Source organism: Camelus dromedarius, chromosome 29 (genome assembly GCF_036321535.1).
Source record: "Camelus dromedarius isolate mCamDro1 chromosome 29, mCamDro1.pat, whole genome shotgun sequence".
Lineage (NCBI taxonomy): Eukaryota > Metazoa > Chordata > Mammalia > Artiodactyla > Camelidae > Camelus > Camelus dromedarius.
Window position 1 is genome coordinate 11,728,649 of NC_087464.1, and position 25,838 is coordinate 11,754,486.

Sequence of the window (25,838 nt, forward strand, 5' to 3'; positions counted from 1 at the left end):
CAGTCACCTCTGCGATCACAGTTACTACCACTAGGAACTGAAACCAAGCAGATTCTTTCCGGTCTGAGCTTCAGCCACCATGCTCCACTGGCTCTCGCCTCACTTTTATCAATGACACACATCCTACAAGACAGACTCGAGCCCCAGCTGTTCACATCTGCACCACTGTGCCTCCATGTGTACCACCCTATACAGGTAATTTGGTCACCTGTCAACCTCTCCAACAGACTTGAGAGCTAAGTCATCTTCCTGGATGTTCCCTGCGCCTGGTATGTTAGAGAAGGGAATGGACATAGTGGAGGGGGGGTGTACATAATGACTTTGCTAGAATGTGCAATTTTTTTGAAATTCTTTTGAAATGAAGAGTTTAATTTTTTAACTACTACTATAATGCTTAAAACTCCAGACAAGAGATTAAGCCTGGAACCATATTTTGGCAAACACCACCAACGAAAATAGTCACAGGACCACCACGTACGCCCCTGAAATATAAAACACTCCAACAAGATGGAAAACCTCCAACTACCAACTTAAAGAGGCAGAAAGCCACAAAAAGCAGCATTAGCCTGCAGCGGATAACTAGAAGAACTTGGTTAGCTAGGAATCCTCTTAGTGCATTGTGCTGAAAAGCCAGTAATCATTGCAAATGTGGTGGAAATATCCAATGCCAGTATTCATCGCAGGGTATGTGTATGTATATGAGTATCTCACTCTCTGAACTGTCTCATAGTATGAATACACTACATTTTATTTACAATGCCCTATTAATGGGAAATTTAGGTCATTTTTAAACTGTCTTCTTAACCAGTAAGCTACAAATATTCTTGATACACTTCCATACCTCTATATTTCTGAGTAGAATATTTAGATTTCCAATTATTCACTATAATCAATAAAACTATAAATATCTTTGTATATGCCTTCATGTGCAGCTCTGTATTTGTATTTGTGTTGGAGAGTAGTCTCTGGAAACGTAACAATGCATACCTTTTACATAAAAGACATACCCATGATTCTACCAGTATATATCTATCTGCATAAGTGCATTTTAACCACCAAATTGCTAACAACGGTTTACTCCACTGGATGGGTTATCTGAAGTATGCTAGTGGATTCTGTGAACTAATTCGCTTCTGCAATTTCCAAAAAAAAAAAAAAAAGTACCAATGAAAATCAAATCCAAGAAAAGATAAACAGGAAATTTACAATTGCATTTGCCTCTAGGGGTTTAGGGAGGCAGATGGAATCAGAGAATGATATTGGTGACATTTATGACTGAGGCTGAGTGGTGAGTTCACAGTTGTTCATTATGTAAGTATTAATCTTTTTAATGTTTCAAATCATTCAAAATATATCCAGCCAAGTTAGTCAAATTCAAGGCAAGGGATCTAAGTATCCTGAATTCTTACACAAAATGAGCTATGAATGACATATGAATGAGAGTGACACTAAGGTTGTTTTTTTTTAATTATTTCTAAAACTAGCAAGTCAGATTTAATAGACTGGAAAAATATTTAGGGAAAAACTACAAATACCTTCACATTTAAGGCACTGACAGTCTAATTATTTGCTCAAACAAGATATTTCTTGAAATATGCAGATTCACTACTAGTGCATAACTATGATACTAAATACTATCAACATTAAACTGCAGGTTGCAATGCTGTTTAGAGTCGGAGATATGGAAAGTGCGACTGAAAAAAGGGTCAAATCAAGTTAGTGGTGAGCAATCCTTTAACCAAGCTATCACCTAAGTGAAGATAATAAAATTTCCTGATTTCCAAAGGCATTAATCGTTTTAAGGCAATTAAAAATGGAATTTTCAAGAATGATCATCCACCATACATAATCCTCTCGAAAAATAATTTTATCTGAAAATTACTCAATACCTAAATTGCAAACAAGTTTTATAATTTTTGACTGAACACGGGAAATACCATGTAAAAATAAATTAAAGGGACTCAAGTCAAAACTGGGATTTTTAAGATTTCAATAGAAAAATAAATGTTTATTTTAAAAAGCTTAGCAGTTCTTTTCACTTGCTGAAAAAAGGACTTGGTATCTCTTCAAAGTCCTTTTTGAGGCTGGCAAAAATGGAGTGATTACGTTTTTAACAATTGGACTTTGAAAGCAAGCAGCATCAATAGCTATCGTTCCATCCTTAAGTTTTAATCGCCACTCCTCAAATGACCACACGAGGGCAGCACATCAACACTTCACTGAAGAGCAAGCCTGTGGGTTCCCCGCCCAAGAGCTGCCATTTCCCCACTTACTGGATAGGGTTTATTTTCCTAAACTTACAAAATGGCTGAACTGCTGGGCAGACCTTGGGGTTTTTTTGTTGTTGTTGGAGGTGAAGCAAAATGTGGTAAAAACAAAAAGCAATCTATACTGGAATTTTTATAAAACTTATTTCCAGACTTATATTCTATCAATAATAGCTAATATTCATTCATACAATGTGAAATCTAAAAAAAAAGACACACATGAACTTACTTACAAAACAGAAACAGACTCATAGACATAGAACACAAATTTACAGTTACCAAAGGGGAAGCAGGGGTGGGGGGGAGGGATAAATTAGGAGTTTGGGATTAACATATACACTGCTACATATAAAATGGGTGACAAGGACCTACTATATAGCACAGGGAGCTGTATTTAATACCTTGGAATAAGCTATAATGGAAAACAATCTGAAAAAGAATAGCAATCATATAACTGAATCACTCTGCTGTACACCTGAAACTAACACAATATTGCAAATTATACTTCAATAAAAGAAAAAAATAGCTAGTAATCGCAGAGCACTTCTGTGTCAGGCATATGCTAGCATCCTCCTCTCATCCTTAAGAGGATCCTTGAAGCCATCCTCAAACTACCCTTTACAGAAGGGTCTTCGCCCCCACCCCACAGCCTGAATTATTAAATCCACATTAATAACCTCTAAATGGTATTGCTGTCCTTGTCATCCGTAATCAGTTAAACAGATTATTAAACCACCCAACAAGAGATGAAGGTCGGAATCACTCCAAGGGTGACGCAGGACAAGTCCTCATTCATTTCTGTGTATCTTAAAGAGAATACAAAGGCAAAGATCATTAAGTCACAAGTTTCTTACTGATAAAGAATCCTTAAATAAGCCGAACTGCATCTTTAAGACCTCTGGTTCAAGTCCTATGATTCTGAAGAATAAACTACATTATAAACATGGTTCAAAGACAAGTAAGAGACTGAGAAATCTCAATGTACACACAACCAAGGATTTATATTTACAACATATAAACAATTACATACCAAAGAAAAATCCAATAAAAAAACTAGGCAAAGGAAATGGACATGCAATTACAAAAAAGCAAACTGCAATAGCCAATAAACATATGAAAAGGTAGTTAAATGTCACTGGTAATTTGGGAAGTGCATTTACAACAAGATTATTTTACACTCATCTGCTTTGCAGAAATTAAAAAGTCTGGTAACATTAAAGGATGGTAAGAAAGTAGGGAAAATAGTACTCACACAACATTACTGAGAAAGAGATGAGAAGCTTTGGAAAGTAATTTGGCATTATCTGGTATACATAAAAATATGCACATGAATCATGCAATTCAATCAGTGGGAACATATAACCTCAACAAATTATCAAACGTGTGCAGGAAGAGGGAAATAAAAAAATGGTCAGAGTTCTGCTCGTAAGATTAAACAAAAACAACCTAAATGTTCACGTACAAAACTGTAAAAATAAAACGTGAAATATTTGTACTACGCAATGAACTACAACAGTTAAGACTAGGGATGAATTAGATCTAGAAATATCAATGTGACAATCTCAAAACCACCATATTTTTAAAACACAAATATATTATATGAACCATGTACGTTCTAAAAATGCCATGGCTTTTATATGCCAAGTTCATGACAGTGACTAGGGGAAAGGCATAAACAGGATTTTAACTATATCTAACTTGTTTAAAACTTTAATTTTATTCTTTGAATCTTTCTGAATTTCTAACACTGCAGAACTGATCGGCATCCTGAGGCAGACTGTCCCAGGATTTCAGCAGTTCTGGAAGTTACTTTAACACTGGTAACACTAAGGATCCTCTTCTCAGAAAAAGGCATACAGATTCCTGGGCACCACCCAGAATGCCTGAATTCAAACTTCCAGGCGAGAAGCCTGGGACTATGTTTAACAAGTATCCCAGGTGATTCTTAAACAACTAAATTTAGAAACAACCTAACACCATATAAAGCTAAATGCAGAGGGAACAAACTTTTTAATCAAGCAAGGGATATGGAGCATGGCAAGACTCTGACCCATCACCTCGATCCTCAAAATTACAACTTACTAGCCATTTACTGCCTCTATTTGAATGTCAAGTAACCTATACTGCAGCTGAAGACGCCCTCTGTTAAAACCCACCACACTCAAGAACTAGTTCCCTAGAGGTCACGCCTACAGAACTATTCCCCACCCTGGCTTTGCAACAGACACACCTGGGGCACTTCTGACAATTCCGATCATTTCTCCACCCCTCCCTCCCTTCCCCTAACCCTCATCTCCTCTTTCTCCACCTCCCTTTCCCTCCCCTCCCCTCTCATCAAAAACCCCTAAAATCCAATCAGGTATGGGCCCGATTTTTTAAATTCTCACGTGATTTTGATGCAAAGCCTATTTAGGAACTAAGTTTAGAACAACAACAACAAAAAAAGAGATTAGAAGCAAAACCCAATCTCCACAAACTGTTGCCCAATCCAAACTACACACGTGGCACTGGAGTCACACTGGACAAGGACAAAGTTCTCCAGTGCCCACCCCCGACTCACCATTCCCCACGTCCCCCTGTTGTTTCTCAGACTACCCCCAGGGGAATCACTTCCCAGATACAATTTAACTGGACTCTTCCGATGTAAAATTATGGCCTTTTGAAAACCAGTGTATCTTCTGGCATCAATCACACCGGTGATTTTCAGTTTCTGGTTTCTTTAAAATGTAAAGTTTTTTAAGATACACAGAGCACAGAATTATTCTACATTTTCACTATTTTCCCCAATCACCTGTATAGCTTCCTCTTACCCATCTAACCCTGGAGCCAAACTACCAGCGTCTGAATCTAATTCCACTATTTATTCCCCTTGTGCCTCAGTTTTCTCATCTACAAAATAAAGGCGATACATACCTACCCCGCAAACTGATGTGAGGACTCAAATTAGCAATCAAAGACTCAAGAAGTTACAGGCCCCTAGCAGGCAAGACAAATGGTAGCTATTACTGAATTTTTGCAGAACAATCAAATCAACTGTTTTCACTGAAAAATCTCTCCACAATCATTTCATCTATTGCTTTGTTACTTAATTAAAACACAAAACTCCAAGCAGAACCAGCATAAACGAATGTGAGAAGGATCTACCAATCCCGGCTAAGGATACAACTCAACAGAAGGAACAGGATGGCAAAGGGTACAAAAAAGCCCAGCAGGACACAGGACCACCCACAGAAGTTCAAAAAGAGAGAAAGCTCAGTGACAGTTACCTTGGGAAGGGGACTGCTGGCAAGGTCACTAGCATTTCTGTTGTATCAACCCTCACACCAAATAAAATACTTTCAAAAACCCTTAAAACAGTGCTTGACAAGAGTAAGCACTCAATAAAATGTAAATCTACTCTGGTATTTTCTATAAAATGTTCACCACACGCTATTTCCTTTCATGATAAAATCCAAAATGTAAGATTACCAGCCACTGCTGGACTTAGAAGTAACTCATACAAATGGGATACCCTGAGATTTATTTTTATATTCTGTTCCCTTATTTTGTTTTTAACACTGGTTACAATTCACAACCCAATGGGTGACAAACACCACTCAAAATTAACTGCTTCCCTGCAGGGCGCCTTGGCCACTGCTCTAGCCCTAGGTCTGAGACAGTTACCTTTATCAACTAGAGACAAAAGGAATCCTGAATGGAATGCAGTTGCATTCAAAGTTAACTCTGGAATCCAAACTTTTGGAGGTCTCTAAAAAGGGTTTAAGTAGACAATTACAGTAAGGAAGAGCCACCACCAGAATGGAAAGCAAGTGGGGGTAAAAAAACAAAAACAAAAACAAAAACACCTCCCTTCAGCATACATTTTAAATGTGCTACAGCTGGATCTGGTATGACATTTAATACAGGAACTCCTCCTCTTCCATCAAGCATACAACTCCCCTTATCAGCACCCCGCCCCCCATCGCTTCCAACCTCCAAACTCAAACTGCTGCTAAAACTGCCCTAAAAAGGGAACTGAGAAAATGGGGCAGGCAATGGGAAGACAAAGGGTGAGAGAAAAAAAGGTAGTAAGAGCTCCATCAGAAAACCTGAGACACATGGAGACGCATGCAAACATATGGGGAAACGCAGATTTGAAACACATGGAGCTTTTAAAAATTAACTCAATCACGGACGTTGGGCTGGGCATTAATATTTTTAGAAGCTCTCCAAGGTCTGATGAAGAAACCAAGAAAAAAGAAAAAACCTAAACGAACTCACAACCAAAAGTAAAGGAAATGAAGGAAGTAGAGGAAACGAAAAGGCACAAATCTTGAGTCTACAGTTCTAACAGAATACCCTGCCCACTGGTCATTAGGTTAAATCAAACAGATAGCGCCACGTGAAGACTGATTAGCAAAAGCCAGCTACACCCAATTAGGTATTTGTTGTAAATATTACTGCTGTTACAGCACTGCGCCTTGGTATTGCTCATTCACCCCTGTACAGCTGGAAAGGGAAAGGAGGCAGAGGGTAAACCAGGGCAGTAATTACCAACTCCAAGAGGAGGAAATAAGGCAACTACTCAGAGTGACTGCCAAGAGGAGGGCTATGACTCACACAAGCTGTTCTGGTCCAGAAAGAGCCATAGGCTCCCTTCAAAAGGCCGGGTTCCTTTGGGGGGGGGGGGGGTAAGTTCTAGGAGTAACTGCAAAATATACCCAAAGTTTCAACTAACTAAAAGAGGGCTTGCCCTCTACGGTCATTTTTAACAAACCTCTCTCCTTATCGGCCTAAACAGACTCCTGGGGGAGACAAGGCCACCAGCCATGGCCCTCAGGGGCAACCTGGCTCTTAAAGTGCAGAAAAAGTAATAAATAAAGTAAGATAAAGCATTAGGAATCAAACATTACTAACAGCTTACATTTACAGAGCACTTTCAATGTAACAGACTCTTTGCAAAGCGCTTTATAGGCATCACACAATTTAATCTTCATAACCCAATGAAGAGTCTCATCCACATTTTAAAAAGGAGAAAATTCCAGGTCCTACAGTGTATTTCATTGGCCTAACTTGGGAACACTCGTTTTCAGTACCAAAGTTAAGTGCTGCACTAATGCTATTATTATACACAGCTCTTGACCTGCACTGAGAAAACAAACACTTCACAAATTACAAAGTAACTCATTAGAACTGAATCCTAAGAATAAAATGAAGACTATTTTTATAATGACACTCTTCTGAAAAATTCTCCCCACCAAGATCAGACTGATCACACTTTCCCCAAACTGTGGGGGGACTCTCCAGTAAAGGGAACTGAAATACTTTTGAGTATGCAATACAGTCCAGAAGCTATCACTAAACCACCAAAAAAGGTGACCCTTAACCAAGAATGGTGACACACTGTTACAGGTCAATGATGCCTCAAAAACAAACTCATAGAAAAAAAGAGATCAGATTTGTGGTTACCACAGATGGGGGGGGGGCGGTGAGGAGGCAGTGGGGGTGTAGGGGGAGGGGAATTGGATGAGCACAATTAAAAAGGTACAAACTTTCCAGGTATAAAGTATCAGGAATGTAAGGTACAACGTGAAAAATATAACTAACACTGCTATACTTTATACATAAAAATTGAGAGTAAATCCTGTTCAGTTCTCAATACAAAGAGAAAAAAAATTTTAATTTTGTATCTATGAGATGATGGATGTTCACTAACCTTATTGTGGTAATCGTTTCGTGATGTATGTCCACCAGATCATTAATGCTGTACACCTTAAATTTATACAATGCTGTAAGTCAATTTTATCCCATGCACCTAGTATAGCAGCTTTGTTAGAAGGGTCTCTGTCCCCAGACTTGTCCTATCAAAGTTTAGACTGATTAGGAGCAAGGCCATAACATAAAAAATGTGCTCCAATGCTGTGCTAAATCACTGATGATAAAATAAACATACAACAGACCCTAGGCATTTGATGAGCCGAGTCAACTTTTGTTGTTCTGGCTGTACACTAATAACACTAAAGTTCTAAAGAAGTAGTAATAGGAAATTTTGGTGAGATATACATTTGAATTCAATACCCAGTCAAGCTGAAACACAGGAGGGAATTATTCAGCTACAATAAACACCAGCATAAGTAAACCAACATAATAGTTTTCACTTGGGTACAAAAGAACTCTAAGGTGATTAAATAGAATAATTTCTTCACTAAAGTGACCCCCCCAGTTTAAGAAAGCCAAGTGAGTTCTAAGGTTTTCAGAGGAAAAGCCCTAAAAGACTTAAAAAAAAAAAAAAAAAAAAAGAGAGAGATACTCATACCTAGAATAAATTTACCAGATGTCACACAGAGCCGACACAGAATTTTTGTCAAGAACAAGTTTCCTGAGCCACCTTTTATGGGACAAATGGTAGGCGTCTAGTAACAGGTGGTCTTTGGAGGTACCTCTCATGACTGTCAGGGGTTTGCTGTATATGGGAGGGGGTAAGTAAGCCAACTATAAAACCTGTGAGTTTCAGATATTATCAGGTAAAATTCAACTGAACTTCCAGATTCATCTCACAGTAATAACTTAATAAAATCAAGCTTTTATAACAAAGTCCTTATGAAATAGTTTGCCCACCTCCTGCAATGACTTCATCTTTACAAAAGACGTTACTCTCCAAAAAGCCAAATATCAATCAGAAACTGCAGGTTTTCAAAGCAAGAATCCAAAAGAGAGAGGATCAATCAGCACTTTTTCTTGCCATTTCAAGCCATTCTGCACACAGGACAAACAGCCATAGAAGGCTCAGTGAACAGCCCTAATAGGCTAGTTCTTCAAAATTTAACTGGCTCCAAGTGGCATCAAACACTTGATAGATGAACTGCTGTATCTTAATACTGAGTTTAACTCATAGGGTAATTGGGCTAGAACATTTTCAATGGAGCAGAGTAGTTTACATCCTGGAACATGAGTGCAATGTTACTTAATTCTATTCCACTTTTAACTTAGGGCATTTTACAAATAAAATTCTAATACAACTAACCAGAATTCAATCTCATACACAGAAGAACTTTTCTTCTTCTTGCTTTAGATACACCTTAAGGAGTTGCTCTTAATATGCTAATAATAATCATCAAGTTCTACAAGTGTTTGTCCTTAAGGCTTTGAAATATCTCATATATATATTTTTAGCATGTAACTTAAAATCACTTACAGAATCTTTGAACAAGTCTATAGAAAAAAATGAAAACCCAATTTCACCTAGTTTCCATAAACTATCCAAAGAATTATTCCTAAAGAACCAAGACTGGCAACCTACAAAACCAACTGATGATGCATTTTTACCTTCTATATGTATTTTACCTCCTATAAACTTTATTCAGAAACTTAAGATGTGCCCAGGTAAATATCTCTACCTACACCCAGGAGGTCCAGATCTCTTTCAAAGTACCATATTTAACTCAATGAAAAATTTATAAATTACTGCCAACTACATGACAGCTCATTCCTATTACTGCTAAAGATACTCGAATAGTGTAGGAAAAACTTTTCACTACGGCACAATTAAGAAGATACCAATATAGTCTTTCCTTCATGCTTAAATTCATTATTTGTGAGCAAATTATAAAGTCACCATTGGTAAGCTATGTTTTTTTTTAACCATAAATCCTTGCAAGGGTTTCCAAACAAGGCAGACCACAGACTCACAGCATTTTAACAAGTTTACCAGGAATGAATTAAAACTTCCAGAACAGGAGATCTGAGAAGTTTCCCAAGATTTTGCCAAGTAATTCCACTACAGACCAAGCTTAGAGTTACTGTTCTTTAGCAAGTGCCATTAACACCTAAAGAGTTGTTTTCTGACACCTGTTTGCAAATTAATGGTTGCCTATTGCTGTATTGTTAAGTTAACCTAATATTTATACTTATTAAGCCAAGTGGAAATTCCTAGCTGTTTTCTACTTAAGTATCACTTTGTTAATCTTAAAGATAAATCACCTTGCACATACTGACCTGAGTTTTTCTCCATCAAATGCCAACTGAGAAAATGTTTGGTAACAAGTAAAAACGCACGGGGACAAGTTAAAATACTCTTCCCTTTGTTTATGAGCCATGTATTAAACACAGGTGTAACACTCGTTAACACGTTTCAACTTAAATAACAGTATCTCCTCTTGACAGTGAAACACTTTTGGTCAATGGTAACAAAATTAAAATCACTACTGATTCTTCACAGAGAACGCAAAAGGGGGGGGGGGGGGGGGGAAAGGACCCGCTAGGATACAAAAAAAGAAAGCGAAAAATGTAAAAAGTGGTAGATTTTCGATTTGAAGGTTTCCGATTAGTACCTTTTACTTTCTCCCAAAGCAGAAGCCGCTTCTAAAAGGGAAGCCCTTCCTAAAGAACGAGCAAAGAACACACGCTGCTGGGTGGGAACCGCTACAAGGCAGGGCAGACAGCGCCGCCAGCAGCGACCTCGCTCCGCAAAGAGGCCGCCCACCGGAAAGTCCCGGCCGGAGCGCACGTCCCTTCCCTTCCCCTCCCCCGGGTAGGCAGGCCGGGCGGCCAGCTGGAGCCTCAGTAGGCGGAGAACAAGACGACCCAGGCTGCGCACGCAACCTAACGTCACGGCGTTCGCTCCTCCCCGGCGGCGAGGCGCCTGACGTCACGGGGCGGAGCCTGCCCGAAGGCGGCCACTGTTGACCCGCTGTTACCAGGCGTGCGCACAGCCAATCAGCACTCGGCGCCGGCGCCGGCCGGCCTTTGAACTCGGCACGGCAACTTCCTGCTGTTTGGCGAGTACACAGTGCAATGCAGTATGTCTGTCAGCGCTGCGGCACAAAGGAACAGCCATTTTGTGACTGAGCTGGACCTGCACCAAGATGCCAGGGACTCACAGAGCTGCTGCCTGCACTAACTACCGAGCTGCCTTTTATTTCAGTACCAAAGAACCGAAAAAAAAGGAGGGAGGGAGATGTTTTGGTATTTCAGGTTTCAATTCGCTTTATTTTGTCTTCTCAAAAAAAGAAAAAAAAAATCCCGATTCTTTTAAGAATTATCAGCTTCATAAAATGGCTGCCACTTTAAAAACTGACTTCCAGTCCACAAGCAACTGCATTACCCCATTTCTAACTATCCCAATCCCTGTAGAGTAACTGCTAAAAGGCTGATTAAAAAGCAAGATTTTGCCCGCACCGCATGTTATCAAAATAAATCTGGCTCAAAGGCAGAGGATTTGGAAAAAAATTTAATAAACTTTCAGTTCTGATGATAAAATTGAAAACGCAGCGTCCTAGAACACACAGAGCTCTTTGTGTGCACACTGTTCCATTCACATTCCCTTCTCTTTCCATTCTTTGATACTACTGAAGTTATACCCCCAAACTGCAAACTATTTAGATAAGTGTGTGGTATACATTTCTATGTATGTCCATCACTGAAACTTTGTTTCAAATTTTTTAAAATTTTACAGATAAAGTATCTTTAAAAATCATGTTTTTGAAAATAAATCTTCAAAACCATGATATACAAAGTATAACATTATTCTTAAGCAGTAACTTCAAAAGAATACAGGAATAACAAACTTACATGATGACTCTTAAGTGTTGCATTATTTCCAAAAACAGGAAAATATCAGATTTACCTAAACTTACACTCAATCCTTTCAGATCCTATAAATTCTCAAGACCAAAAAAAGTTTACTTGACCAGCAAACTCCTCCCTTCCTCTCCTGTGGCTCAGGCTGCCAAAGTGATTTTTGTAGTATTCCCTAAACATTAGACTTTATGCCATAGAAACTAGGTCCTTATGGAGAAATTCTGATGGGTTAAGGAAGGAGCCAAGTACTAGTTACCAGAACAGCCACCTTAATTTTAAGCTCAACAAAAATATAACTAATCTACTATAATAAAACACCAATAACATTCTATAGCTTTACAGTTTGAAAAGGAAGTGATGTCATAATTATGTACATGTATTAAGGTATGCAATTTAGGGTAACAGCATTTTAAAACTCCCATCTTCTTTTCAAGTGTCACTCAAATATTTTTTGACATTCATCAGGTATATGAATCTAAACATACCTAAGAAAACATTTAAAATTACAGCCCATGCTTGTTAAGCTGCAACCCCATTACCAGTAGACAAATGCATTGCAACTTCCAAGCAGTTTTCCAGGTCAGTGAAAATTATTAAAAGAAAGAATAGCAACACTGCTTAATTTTTTTAAATTAGAAAGCAGTCTGATCAATGATGTTAACCACAAACCTTGCATGAGAAAGCCAAAACCCATGTGAAACTATGCAAATTATACACTCAAGGGAGTACCAATTTTAGGTACTGAATCTTGAATAATTTGTCAAATATACCTGGGGATTCCTATTTCTTCAAATCACCATTACTTTTCAGAAAAATCAGTTTAAGATTAGTAGAGAAGTTTTCTGTCCTAAATCTAACCTAGATAATTATATGGGCAATTCAGTTCCAAAGACAGCAATCCAAACTATGTGACAACTCAATTTGCAAAGAATTTGGAAAGGTGTTTTTAAAAGCAAGGTTCAAAATATTTTAAGTCTAATAAAATATAAATAAAACAGCATTTGTAATAAACAAAACCATGTCCAAAACTTTCAAATTCACTAACCTAAATATAAAGTATATGAGTTATATAAAATTATAAAAGTAAAAGCAAAACTGGGGAGAAAATATAACCAAATTCTTTAAATGCATGATTTAAAATTTATAACATAATTCATAAAACATACATCAAGAAATGCATTCATATATACTTTTAAAAATTAATATACAGATCATACAACAAAACATCTTAGAGGCTTTTCAAACAACAAAACATCTTAAAGGCTTTATTGCTTATAGTCACTAATAAGGTGAACTCCAACAAATATGAAACAAATCATGATTTGAACAAACAGTACATTTGTAAGCTTCAGAAGATAAAGCATTCCAGGCGGCTCTGTCGAAATAAATCAATAAATTTAAAGCAGCTACAACTAAAATGCAAGGATAAAATACTACATCTATCAACTAGAGCATTGTCTGAATATAAGCATACAAATGCAAACCTCAAAGACTTTAAATATAAAATACACAATTATAACCACAGCAACAAACACAAAACAGAAGTATATTAAGAGTATTCCAAGATTTCTGTGATCATAGGTTTGATTTCATAAATGCAGGAACTGTAACCATCAAGAGTAAAGGTTTTGATAAATCTTATCAAAATTTCCTAAAATGTCAAGAGTATGAAAAGAAATAAAGAGTCAAATAAAAATATAAACTGAGAGGCATCAGTCAAAGGGTCCTTTTTGCAATTTCATTTTAAAATGTACATTTTTTCATTCATATAACTTTCTCAAATGTCTATTTACTATAATTTACTACCACAAGGCTCCTCTATGGCCTTCAGTTACAAGTTTGGGTATCCTAGATTCTTCAAAGAAAAAATTTGCCTTGTATGTAAAATGGTGCAATGCAGCAATGGCTAAACCGACAAGGTCATTTTCCTACAGCACAAAAACCTAAAAACTTAAATTTATTAACAAAAAAACTGTAGTTTACAGGAAAGGCCCCCTTGAATAAAGGTACCTTACCTTTTGACTGCTGTAAGAGGCCTTAAGTCACAACTCAACTTTCATAAATTGCTACCAAAAAATTAGGGTGTGGCATATTAGCAATCTCAAGGTCACGCTTTAAAAAACGAACCCAAATTAGTAAAATACTTAAAATAAAACAGACTGCTATCCTTGTCTGTCAAGGTAAACAATGTAAGCTGAGGTTTCCCCCAAAAAAAGAAAATAGGAAGAAAGTTGATAGCTCATACCTCGATGCATTGCTGTGTAGCGAACTGTCCTCCTCTTGGCTTTTGTCCTTATTTCTCATCATCTTTTAATTCTTAAATATTAAGGGGGAGGGGGAATCTGTGTTTGCTTTGAAGTCCTGTGCCCAGGTATTTACTGTCAAAAGTTGAAAGAAAGGTAAGGTCCCAGCTTCTATCGATGTTTTTTATTATCAGGAACAAAGTCCTGACGATGTAACGATATTGTTATAACACAACAGCGGTAAGCACCAAAAAACAAAGTATTTCTAATTTTTCCTTAAAAAAAAAGAACAGCATAAACCGAACAGGGGGAATCATCACTATCAATAAGGAAAGTTTCTCAAAGTAACACACTGGATACAAATAACAATCTCTGTATCTTATTGCGTCATCCAGGAATTCCTCATATTTACAGAAAATAAAGCAAACTTAAACATGTAAATCTTTTAAATTATCACTAATGATCATGAACTTACCTGATCCATGTAGTAGGTCCAAAGCAAGAGTCCTATCTAGTAGTAGAAAAATATCAGATCCCAAATAATTAAAAATAAAAACAAAATTCTCCGTTAAAAACCGAAAAATAAATAAAATAATCCTCAAATATGTTAACTGGTCAAAAAAATAAAGCAACAATTAATACTAAAACGGGTCCGGAAGAAAAAAAAACCTCATTAGGAGAGCGCACAAAAATGGAGGTGCGCCATGGCTTCTAAGCTGGAAAAAACAACGACCTGGGCTCTCAGTACGGCTGCTTCTTTCCAACAAGGCACGAAAAGAAAGCTCCCAAAAGCTGCTTTTCTCCCTAAAAAAGGTTCGAATCGACCCCAGTAAGTCACTAAGAGAGGCAGGGGGCTGCGGGGGCCCCCTGAGGCTGCCCGAAAGTTAGGGAAAGTTGCGTAAAGTGAGGCGAAGGCAGGGAGCAGAGCGCGCTCTCTCTAAGGCACAGCCGCCATCTAGAGCCTCCTTCCCAGCTCTGAGAGCTCTGCCTTTGATTGACACTCTCTACATTTACCCCACAACTCAGGTGATGTACCATAGACCCACCCCTTCATCTCCACCAAAAAAAAAAAAAAAAAGATCCTCCATCCCAGGGAGCCTAAGGACCCCTACCCCCACCCCTCCCTGCCCCTCCAGACCACCCCATCAGGGGGAGGGGGGAGGGTTTCTTAACCCCCTCTGGCTCAAGCACCCTTTTTAAGCCAGAGAGAAATGTAATTTGTTCCTTTTGTCTAAAGATCTGCTAAATATTTCAGTCCTTGAGCTAAAATAACTTCCTCTCTGGACAGGAAGTAGTGTTTTATCAAGCCATTTTGAAAAAGGGATAATTCTTAGAGAATATAAAGCTCAGCTTAAGTAATAATCTTTTTAAAAAACTACCCCCACCATGGGTAAAATGGTTTCTAAATAAAAGCAAAACCTCAATTTCATAAAGTAAATTGAAGTCTTGCCTTCTTTATGAAACCTGAAAATTATCTAAGGACTAAGTTTGAGGCGGAATTTTCCATCCCAACTTAAAGAGGGGGTACAACTCAAGAGCGCCTCCCTAGTGTTCAGTTGCATTAGGGCAAAAATTAACGCAACTAGATTTTATTCAAGAAATCTGGATTTTTCTTTGTACTTTCACAAAATTCTTTAACCCATTATATAACCTTAACAAAACTTCATGCAAAAAAAAAAAAAACTTATAACCACACTGATTCAGGTAAAACAATGTTCTTAAATTCAAGAGTATGGAACTCCAATAAAAAAACAAATCCAAGAAACTCCACCTCCAAAACCAACACTACACATATCTCAACCATTCCCCTGTATTTCAAATCAAATTCTAAATATATACCCATTTCAACAATGGTAAATTAGTAACAATCCATCATATCCTATGGAAAGCTATCAAAGCAATGTCACGTATCGAAGTAATGTCACAGGGCAAATTCTCCTAAATATCAAAACCATGAGATCTAAGGAAACAAAACTGCTAATGCCAAAACCAAATTATTCAACACTCTCTCTCTCTCAACAGGAACCCCAAGAAAATAGTCACACACACCCCAAATCATATCAACTTTCCTTACTCAACATTATAATCTGCCAGAACAATGAAAGGCCTTCCCTCACTGAGAAATCCATTTTAGATTTATTCCCAACAAAAGCAACAATGTTGCACCCAGGTAAATGAAAAATCCATAATCAAAACCCAGTTTCAATTCCATACTTTCTACAAGATTAATTTTGTACCAAAATTAAAATCCAAAATTCCACTTTTGATTTATACAAACCAACCATCTCAAATCAGCCAATGGGAACAAATACTACACATGTATTGATCACCAAACATGTGTACTCTGGTATTTGACATTTATCACAAACATGGTATACAATACTTTCTCATCAAAAAAATTCAAACAGAACTATTACTGTTTTCTATGTAATGGGAAACTATAATCAATTCATTTAGTGTATCAACATAAAAGTCTACCACACCTTATAACAGTAACTGAAACCAATTTTAGTTATCAATAAATGAAAACTGCAGTATTCACCCAGAATTCAAACATAAGTTATCTATGACATGGTGTGGTTCATTTATTCTAAACTCCTAAATTTACAGAAGACAGATTCTATAATCAATTCTATTTTATAAAACATATTATAGACATTATTGTCACCAAAATTTAAGTCCTTTTATGAATACCCTCAGGGAACCCCCCTATGAATCCAACATCTCTTTACCAAACTTTATTAAGATGGTAGGAGGATTCCGTTTAATTTAACTATGTTCAGATATTCTGCAAGATGTTTTATTTATAATATTTAAAAAGCATAGGTAAAAGGGACTTTTTCTATCAAAACAAAGTAACTCAGAAAAATATCACTCATACTCAATTTTGAGACAAAAGGCATTTTGTTTTAAAAGTTCAGTAAAATCTCACAGCAAATTAAACATTCTATTATTACCCACTGGTTAACTTATTTTGCAAGATGTTTCAAGAGAGCATAAAATAGCATTTTAACTGAATAACCATCTCTTAAAGCACAAATAAGTTTCCACAACTCTAAAAAGACAAATCTTAACCAACTAAGTGAAGCATTTCCCAGCCACACCATTTACATTTTATAAGCTTTATTCAGTGCACTTCACTGCTGGGCAACTGTAAAGGTCAAAGTGTTCTTTAAGGCAACACTGAGTATTTAGCAAAACTTCAGCTTAAAAAAAAAAAAAGCCCAAACTGAGAAATTTTAAAGTGTTAGAAATTTTATTAAAGTTAACATTCCACAAGGTCATACTCATACAAATCAAACTGCAAAAGATTGCAGGCATATAAACTATCATCTGTCAACGTGCCATCTTTCTTCTCCAACGTCAAAAATGTTGTTTTAGTGATACAAAAAGTCTTTAGAAAGTCAAATCCACTGTCCATTTGTGTTGAGTAAGAAACCTATATCTTCATTCATTTCATGAAATCCATTTTAAAAGAACCCTGTCTTGGTTGTATATTATCACAGCACTCTTGTATTAATCCATTTTTCTCAATTCCCCATAGTGGACTGCCATCTTGATTTCTCAGTGGTAGGGTCCATTTGAGACTCTTCAAGCTGACTGGGTGCTTGATGAAAACATTAAAAGAAAAAAATGCTGTTGGAATATCAATAATCTTATTCCTTCAAACAGAGAACATCCACCCACCTTGAAGATACTCTTACCATACACAAAGCTTTAATAATTTTGTAACTGCTTTAAACTATAAAACTGTATTAAAGTTGTATGGGCTGCACACACAACTTCTCAATGAGATAATCATGGGAAAGCCCGCACACCAGTAACAAAGTTCTTCTACTGTCACAGATACATATGTAACCATAAATATGTGGCAGTGAAGAGTCAAATTTTTAATAGTTAAATGTTATATTGTTATGCTGTCTACATGAGAAGTGAAAACAAAAATTCAAATTCAAAAATCCTGGGAAGCAACACTATGGATTCTAAATCTCAATGCAGAAAACTTTCCAAGCTTCTTCAAATAAAACTAAATATGGAAAAGTCTTAAAGGATGATAAAAACAAAAACCAAACCAAAAAAAAAAAAAAAAACCAAAAACCAAAGCAGTGGATCACAGTTTCCCAGTCCCAGATGTTAATTAATTTTGCAAAGATAACACAAATGGCCAAGATAGATGCCACTATCTTTAGCTACATATCTGAGAATGCAGGATATATGTAGTCACTAGAAAACAAAAATGATCAAAAATGTACAATATCTGCCTGGCTTATCTGATACTTGCCATAAAATGCTATCAGATTTCAAATTAAATACAAACAAAATATTCCCATTGCAAAAATATCAAATGTTCCTCATTAAAAGAATTTTTTTAATCCATTACTTAACTAATTTGAACTAAAGTAATTAAGGGAAGCCAGGAGATTTTACCATTAAATAAATGATCCTGATTCACCATGATCAAACAGAATTAGAAAGATAAGTTTTAACCCTGGTCTTATAAATGTTGCAGCTCTCAAACTAGTGATAAAGTCTGGGTGATTGATTAGGAGGTTATTAAACACAAGGGCATTTTTTGCTCATTAGGTAGTTAATGCCTTGATTCCAAAACTGTAATTAGGCTTTGTTGTCTACTATATACAATACAAAAATCTTAATAAACTATTTGATTAACCAAGAGACACTGCCACTCATTTAAAAAAAAATACTGAAAATGAGTGTCACATCAGTAAACATCAAGCAAGGTATTTCTCCTTAGTATATTTTGCCGATTTCTCTCCAGCCTAAAAGGAGAACTAAAAATAACTCATTCATTCCCCATATCAATAAGATATCTTCCACTGGAATTGTTCACTCCTTAAAATTAAGGGACATATATTTCTATATAAAAGTATAAAAATAAAAACACCATCACTTCTCTTGCAGTGTTAATTATAAACCAATTTCTCCCCAATCTCTACTGTTACAATGAAGTTGGGAAAATAAATACTATTATGAAGAACAATGACATTAATGCATTGATAACATTACACTCATTTCAATGGCTACTGGTGCAATTTATTCAATCAAGTACACTGAATGATAAACTCAGTGTTTTATATTCTTCAGCCACATGACAAGAGGTAAAATTTATCCCAGACACTGTATGAAATTTCCTTTTAAAACCGTATTTTTTTAATTTCCAAAAAAGTCTAATGATATGAAAATCATACCAAAATTAATTAGTATAATGCACCAGTTTGTGTGACAAAAATAGAGATTTTAAAATGCTAGTATTTTGGTCATGCTATCACATATACTGTCATATATTTATAATGAAAAAAAGAGGAGGGAGGGAAATGCTACAAGAAAAGCTATGATCAATCTGCACTCCTGTAAACCCAATCAAAAGCCAGAAGTGAGAATTCTGTTAATAAAGCAAAAGTGCTCTGTCAAGCATGCACCTAAAAGAACAGTGAAGGATTTAGGAGTAAGCCATTTATTTTCATGGAATTCCAATTTCTTATGAAAATTAAATTTGTAAATAAGCAAAGTCATGTTTAAAAAAAAAAAGCAGGCATGAGTTCTATGAGCCTGGAAATTTTCTTGGTAACAAAATCCAGTTCTTCATCTGTAAAACACAAGTAACAGCAGTACCTACCTCGTATGGCAGTAGTAATGAGGATTAAATGCATTAGCACATTTATAGATTTTACAATACCTGGCATATAGAAAGACCTCAATGAATGTTAGCTATTATTCTAATATACCACAGTAACCACAGTACCTGAAAACCTACAAACTAACCTTAACCTTAATGAATCACAATAATTTATCTTCCAATGGTCATGCTATATCTGAAAAATCCATAGGATTATGGGGTCAACTACTTAAAGACAAAACACTTTATGCTTCAAAGAGAATTTAATCTTGCATTAAAATCAGATCAGTACTGAAAACTGAGTAGGGTTTAGTATCAAAGTCCTACTATTTCACATCTCTCTAGTAATTTGTGAATTACTGCAAACATACTGAAGAGATGATGGTTTGATCTAGAATTCCATCATGAAAGCTTCAAGCTCATACTATGTAAAGTCAGGAGAATTTTTCCACAATAAAGTTCACTAGTTTTACCTCCTTTTTTAAGGAAAATTGCTTGCTCTAAGATAACAGCCACAAGCAAAATAAAGGATTCTATGGTAAAAAGGCAGTTAGTACCTACTACCTCTTAAAATCCCAATATTGTATATCCAGAAATTAAAAACATAAAATTGAGCAAGGTCTTCTCTTTAAGTTCTAATGCAGTAAATTTGTTCAAAACACTGGAATATTATAAAATACCTTGCTAATTGAAATGCAAGCAATCAATTCACTACTGGATGGGTTTAAGAGGGGCTCCCCTGAAATAAGCAACTTCCTTATTACCTCTACTTCCCAGCCAATCCCTATTTTAATAGCAGAAAATGTGGGAGACAGGGAGGTGTTAAGATTAATGATTCTTAATTTTTAAAATGAGATGCTCTAATAAATGCTACAATTTGATAAACTAATATAATTTGTATTATTTTAAAACTCAAATACTAATGAAAAACCAATGGGACAAATGGGTACAAAATTACAATGAGAGGCAGACATGGATCCTTCTCATCATGCAATTAAGCTTCTTGGTACTTATGATTTCCATCTTCTTCACAGTGTCTTTAAATGTGAAAATATTTCATAGTGAACTCACATATTTTTTTCCTATTACCAAAAATAGCTTGAATCTTCAATAGATTTACAACATATTAACCAATCTGGGTTCTAAATGAGGTGGGCATAAAACCTAACTACAAAAAAACTAGCCAGCTGCTGTTTGCTAAGAGAATAAGATCAATTATGTTAGGTAATAAAAAGTCATCTTAAGGTTTTACAATCAAATCAAATCTTCCCATTATCCCTATTAGTTTAAAACTTGACTACATGTGCATATAAGATTGAAAGCTGTTGTTTCTTGTCATCTTTAAGTTTTTACTGAGTCAAACTTTTAGCTTTCAGACATACCTAAAAATTAGTATTTCAAGCATTATAAACTTATGTTTTAACAGTGAATTTCACTGTTTATAGATTAGACCCAAAATACTAGTTGATAAATAATGTTTAATAGAAACTATATACAATAAATCAACAAATATTTACTGAGCATCCACTATGTGCCAGGCAGTTAATTGCTTTAAAATACAAGACATGAAGTCACTAAATTGCACTACATAGGGAAGTTTTCACCTCTGCCCTCACCATCCCCATCAAAAAACAAAACAATTCACTATTTTATAGGCCCTAGTAGCCATTTATACAACAGAAGCTGAAGTAGTAAACAGAAGCAAAGATTATCATCTAGAATCTAGATTCCCAAATGTGATTCAAAAAATTATTTTTATGAAACAGATACTAAATAATTATTTTACCTAAAAAGTTCTATCAACAGTAAATAAATCCTTTTGAGAATTCATCCAAATTCGCTTATACCGTCTTACTACTAACTCTTTTCCCAACCATTTCTCAGGTTGGGATTTAGAAATTCCAAAATAGTAGTAACCAAACCTTCTAATATCGAGGCATAACCCTCAGTGTGAAAATAACTTTCTGTTGAGCTTTCAAAGTTTAAGGAGCTTCTAAGCTCTACACAGGTAAAGCTGACAAAAGGGATGATCCAGGAAAAGGGTGGGTAAGGTTTCCTTATAGGACATGATACTAAATATGTTAGGGTTTGTGGCCATTAGCTGTAACTGCTCTCAACTATGTAGTTGCAGTCAGAAATCAGACACCAACAATGTGTAAATGAAAAGAGCATAGCTGTGTTCCAATAAAACTTTATAAAAATATGGGGGTGTTTAACACCCAGCTCTAGGGTGCAGTATTAGAAGCATGTTCAGATGTGAGTTTCTTAACAGTTTAACTTTAAGAAAGCAGAAAGTGATAAAAAGGTTGGAGTAAATAAGTAAAATTTTAATAAACTTCATATATATCTAACCATGTTGATTTTATTTTTGTACTGCTTGAGTTTCACTAAATCCCTCTATATTTTTACAACACTGACTCAATTACTCAAAATTTTCAGTCATATTTAAAATTAAAAGACAAATTCAATATGTAAATTGAGTAAAACTTACTAAATGCTTCCACCAACATCTATTTCGCTGTACAGGCCCCTTAGATTATTCAGCCTCAGGATTCATATTTCTGCAGAAAACAAAAATAATACAATTGTATGCACAGAAAAAGACAAAAAACAGATTTATATGGAAACTTCCAACATCTTATCAGGATCATTCAATGGAAGACCAAGACATACATGCATTTATAAACAATAAAGTCCAAGCAGAAGATCAGAAGTCATAATTCAGAGGATCTTAATTTGACTGTTCAGAAGACTCACCTGTAGAATACATAACTGCACAAACACACATCAAGTCTCAGTCTCCAAGAATTCCCTAAGTAAAAATTTGGGCTACCTAGGTAGATCTAATGGGCAGCTGGGATTGAGAAATAACTGCCTAACACACCCAACATCACTCCTTCCTAGTACAGAATTGTTTTATCTTCTGGTCTTTCACCTAACCTACTTTCACAACTTCTAAAGGAAAACTTCCATTACCAACCTGGTAAGCCCATGTTTCTTGCTCCTTAATAGTGCCATGTTATTTCACATTATCATGTACTTTAATAAATCAACACTGTTCCAGGATAGAAACCTTAAGCACAATTTCAAACCTTTTTTTTTTTTGCTACTAATCATACTGACCCACTTCACCCAACACTAACCCTTTCTATGTACTTGATAAAAATATCATATACATACTTTGCACTAGTTAAAACTGAATACCTCATAAACATGGAAGATGTTATCTGTACCTCAAATACATATTTGAGAATACAAGTATATACTTTTTTCAGTCACTCCTGCTCCAAAGTATGATTACAATCATCACAATAATAGGTAGAGCTACCCAAAAAGCTGTTTAAAAGTCCAATATTGAAGTGTAGCAATTTAAGGACTTTCAGAAAGCCAAAGAAATTAGGATTTAGACTAAAAGCAAGCTACCCAAATGCTTTTCCATGACTAAAGTTTCCAGTTTTCAAATTATAAAAGCAAGTTCCTGATTATCTTACCAAACCTAAATCCCTCTAATCGTTTTGACTAACCATAACCAAGAAATATTACAAAATCTCTGCTTCAAAATTATTTTAAGAGTAAAATGCTAAAATATCCTCCCAACAATAAATGAAGCAATGTACGGGAAGCACAGAATTATCTATGAGCTTCCAAATTTAATCTGACCTTGTAAAAAAGATAGTTTGTTAACAAAGACAAATCTTAAATCAGCCAAGTAAAATAAATTGATTTAACCCCTAAGAGAAGGATAGAATGACTTATGGAATATCGGTGAGAGAAATGTCTGAGAGAAATCCATCACATTAGTCTGATTATGTGCTTATAAAAAAAAAAACAAACTATCTAACAGTACTAACATGTGCCTTGGGGTGCTCACTCCACCAAAAACAGAACTTGGATCACACTGCACTACCACAAAAATTACTGACACCAATGTAATCTACCATATAATCTCCTTCCCAAAAATTGACAAAAGTACTCTGTCTTCCTTTTAAGGGGATAAACCAAGTTCAGCCTAAGCAGCCTACAAATGTTGATGATTTTGCTCATATTCCTGTATTTAATATTTTGCAGTATCAAGGATCCTCATATAGTATGAAATTACAGATATAATGTAAATAACAATTTTGATCGCTGGTCCTTTTATAATAAAAGGCAAAGAGGATTGTAGTCAAGCCTTGTATCATTACTAGCCCATTTGTGCTTTCCTTAGAATATTTGAATTTGTCACCTTTTAAAGTCCTTAAAGCAATGTTTACATTTAAATTAACAAAAATATCTGAGAGCACTGTGAAATACAAGATTTAGTGATAAAGTCATTAACAATCATCAGAAAACTTTGTCACAACTCACAAACCGTTAAAGTTAAGCAAAATATCGAGTCTGATAACCTAAATTATTTTGATTATTATGTAATACACAGTAAGGATATAATTGCTTGTTGGGGAAATACTCAATTTCAAATAAATGGATCGTTTCAAAACAAAGGACTGTTTTCCAAAACATGGAACTATGTAGCTTTACACAATGTACAAATCAAAACTTTATCAAACTGTTAGTAGGAAACATGCTACTTGAATGTTAAGAAAACAATCAAGTTATACAGTTTTCAAAGTTCAGAGTATCACTGAATTTAGATTATAAAGGTTAATTATATTCAGAAATAACAGCCAATTTGAAAATTTGAAGTTTCTACTGAATCACTCATTCTAGCAGGGAAAGGTAGCAGGTAAGATGAGGATTTAAAGTACAGAAATATCTTAAAATAAATTAATTATTTCAAGCATGTAAACTATAAATCATCATTTATACTCACGATGGTCAGCTGCAAATGTTACATTAAATACACTAATCTTTGAATTATTTAATAACTAAGAAAAAATCCAAACAATGCTTTTAGCACAACAGTCCAAATCTTTTATTTTTTTTCACACCTTAACTGCTTTTTAAGATTAATTTTCCATTATGTCTGCATTTATACTATTAATATTAAGAATGCCTAAAATTAAGAAATTTGGGTACACTATCACCCAGGTGTCATGAAATAATACCCATGATCTGCAATGCAAAAATTACAAAAACTATTCTCCATTTTGTTTAAGACAATTAGACACTCCACTACTATTTTTACCATACAATTTGAGAGCAAAATGGTACCTTAAGAGATTGGAAGTTCCAAATTCTTTATACAAATTAGAAGACTAAGGTCCACAGTGAATAGAATGTTAAGATCACAGGGCTAATTTACATTAGAAGCTGGGTCTCCTGACTGCTGAAATCAGTTGTATTTTCCGCTCTCACACCCCTCTTATTAATGAAGATGGAGATGTCCTCAAATTACCTTTTTCCCTCCCCATAATGCCTCTCAACAAAGAATAAAATCTCAGAGGAGAAAAGGTACATTAATTGGTTGTCCACAGTCCAAATTTTTAAATAATCAAGAAACTGAATAGTAAACTAAACTTGAATGAAAATTTATATTTAAAATTACCTATTTCACATAATCTAGCCATGTCACAGACTGTGTCATGTCAGTTCATGAAAACTTTGTGCGGACTATGGGTGTGGCTTCTTTCATTTCTGTGAAACTTCACGTAATTTTTTAAAGTTATTACCATAATAACAAATGCAATGCAACCCAATTACCAACTTGATCAGGGTGATTTTTATGATTCACGAATTCAAAATGCTAAAATAAAGACAAATATTTAAGTATTCATCAGTTTGGTTCTCAAGCAGAAAATAGTAGTAAACTAAAAAATGTACTTATGAAATATGGTAATTTAAATAATAGTATCTTCGTTTATGTTTTTGCCAATGTGTCCATTATTTTTGTCCATCAAAAATACTGCCAATTTTACAGGCTTAGCTCAGCAGCAAATATCAAAACACTGACCATAAGTATTATCATAAAGGTTGAAGTACATGCAGTTTTTTTAAAATGTGACTTACTATATGTAAATCTTTTATCTTGTTCGTAATGAGGAAAGCTATATTCCATTACATTAATTTAGAAGTTACTATCTCATTCTTATTTTTATATAATTATTAACACTGGAGTAAAAAGGATAAAAAATTCTTCATTTACTATCTCTAACTTCTTTTTTATTTTATGGGTTAAATTATACCTTTGGTAGG

General features: G+C 35.3%; 1 protein-coding gene across 6 annotated transcripts in view; it reads right to left on the reverse strand.

Annotated features, from left to right (window-relative positions):
- Positions 1–15,138, reverse strand: part of CHD2 (chromodomain helicase DNA binding protein 2) — a 94,514-nt gene extending 79,376 nt beyond the window's left edge. For 3 of the 6 annotated variants that reach the window (XM_064480547.1, XM_064480548.1, XM_010975715.3), the window contains exons 1-2: positions 14,544–15,132; positions 14,071–14,203 (exon numbers count right to left, since the gene is read on the reverse strand). In XM_064480547.1, the coding sequence (XP_064336617.1) occupies positions 14,071–14,132 (62 nt within the window). In that variant the 5' untranslated portion in view covers positions 14,133–14,203; positions 14,544–15,132. The other 3 variants (XM_064480549.1, XM_064480550.1, XM_064480546.1) reach the window with 3 other exon arrangements.
- Positions 15,139–25,838: the final 10,700 nt, after the last annotated feature.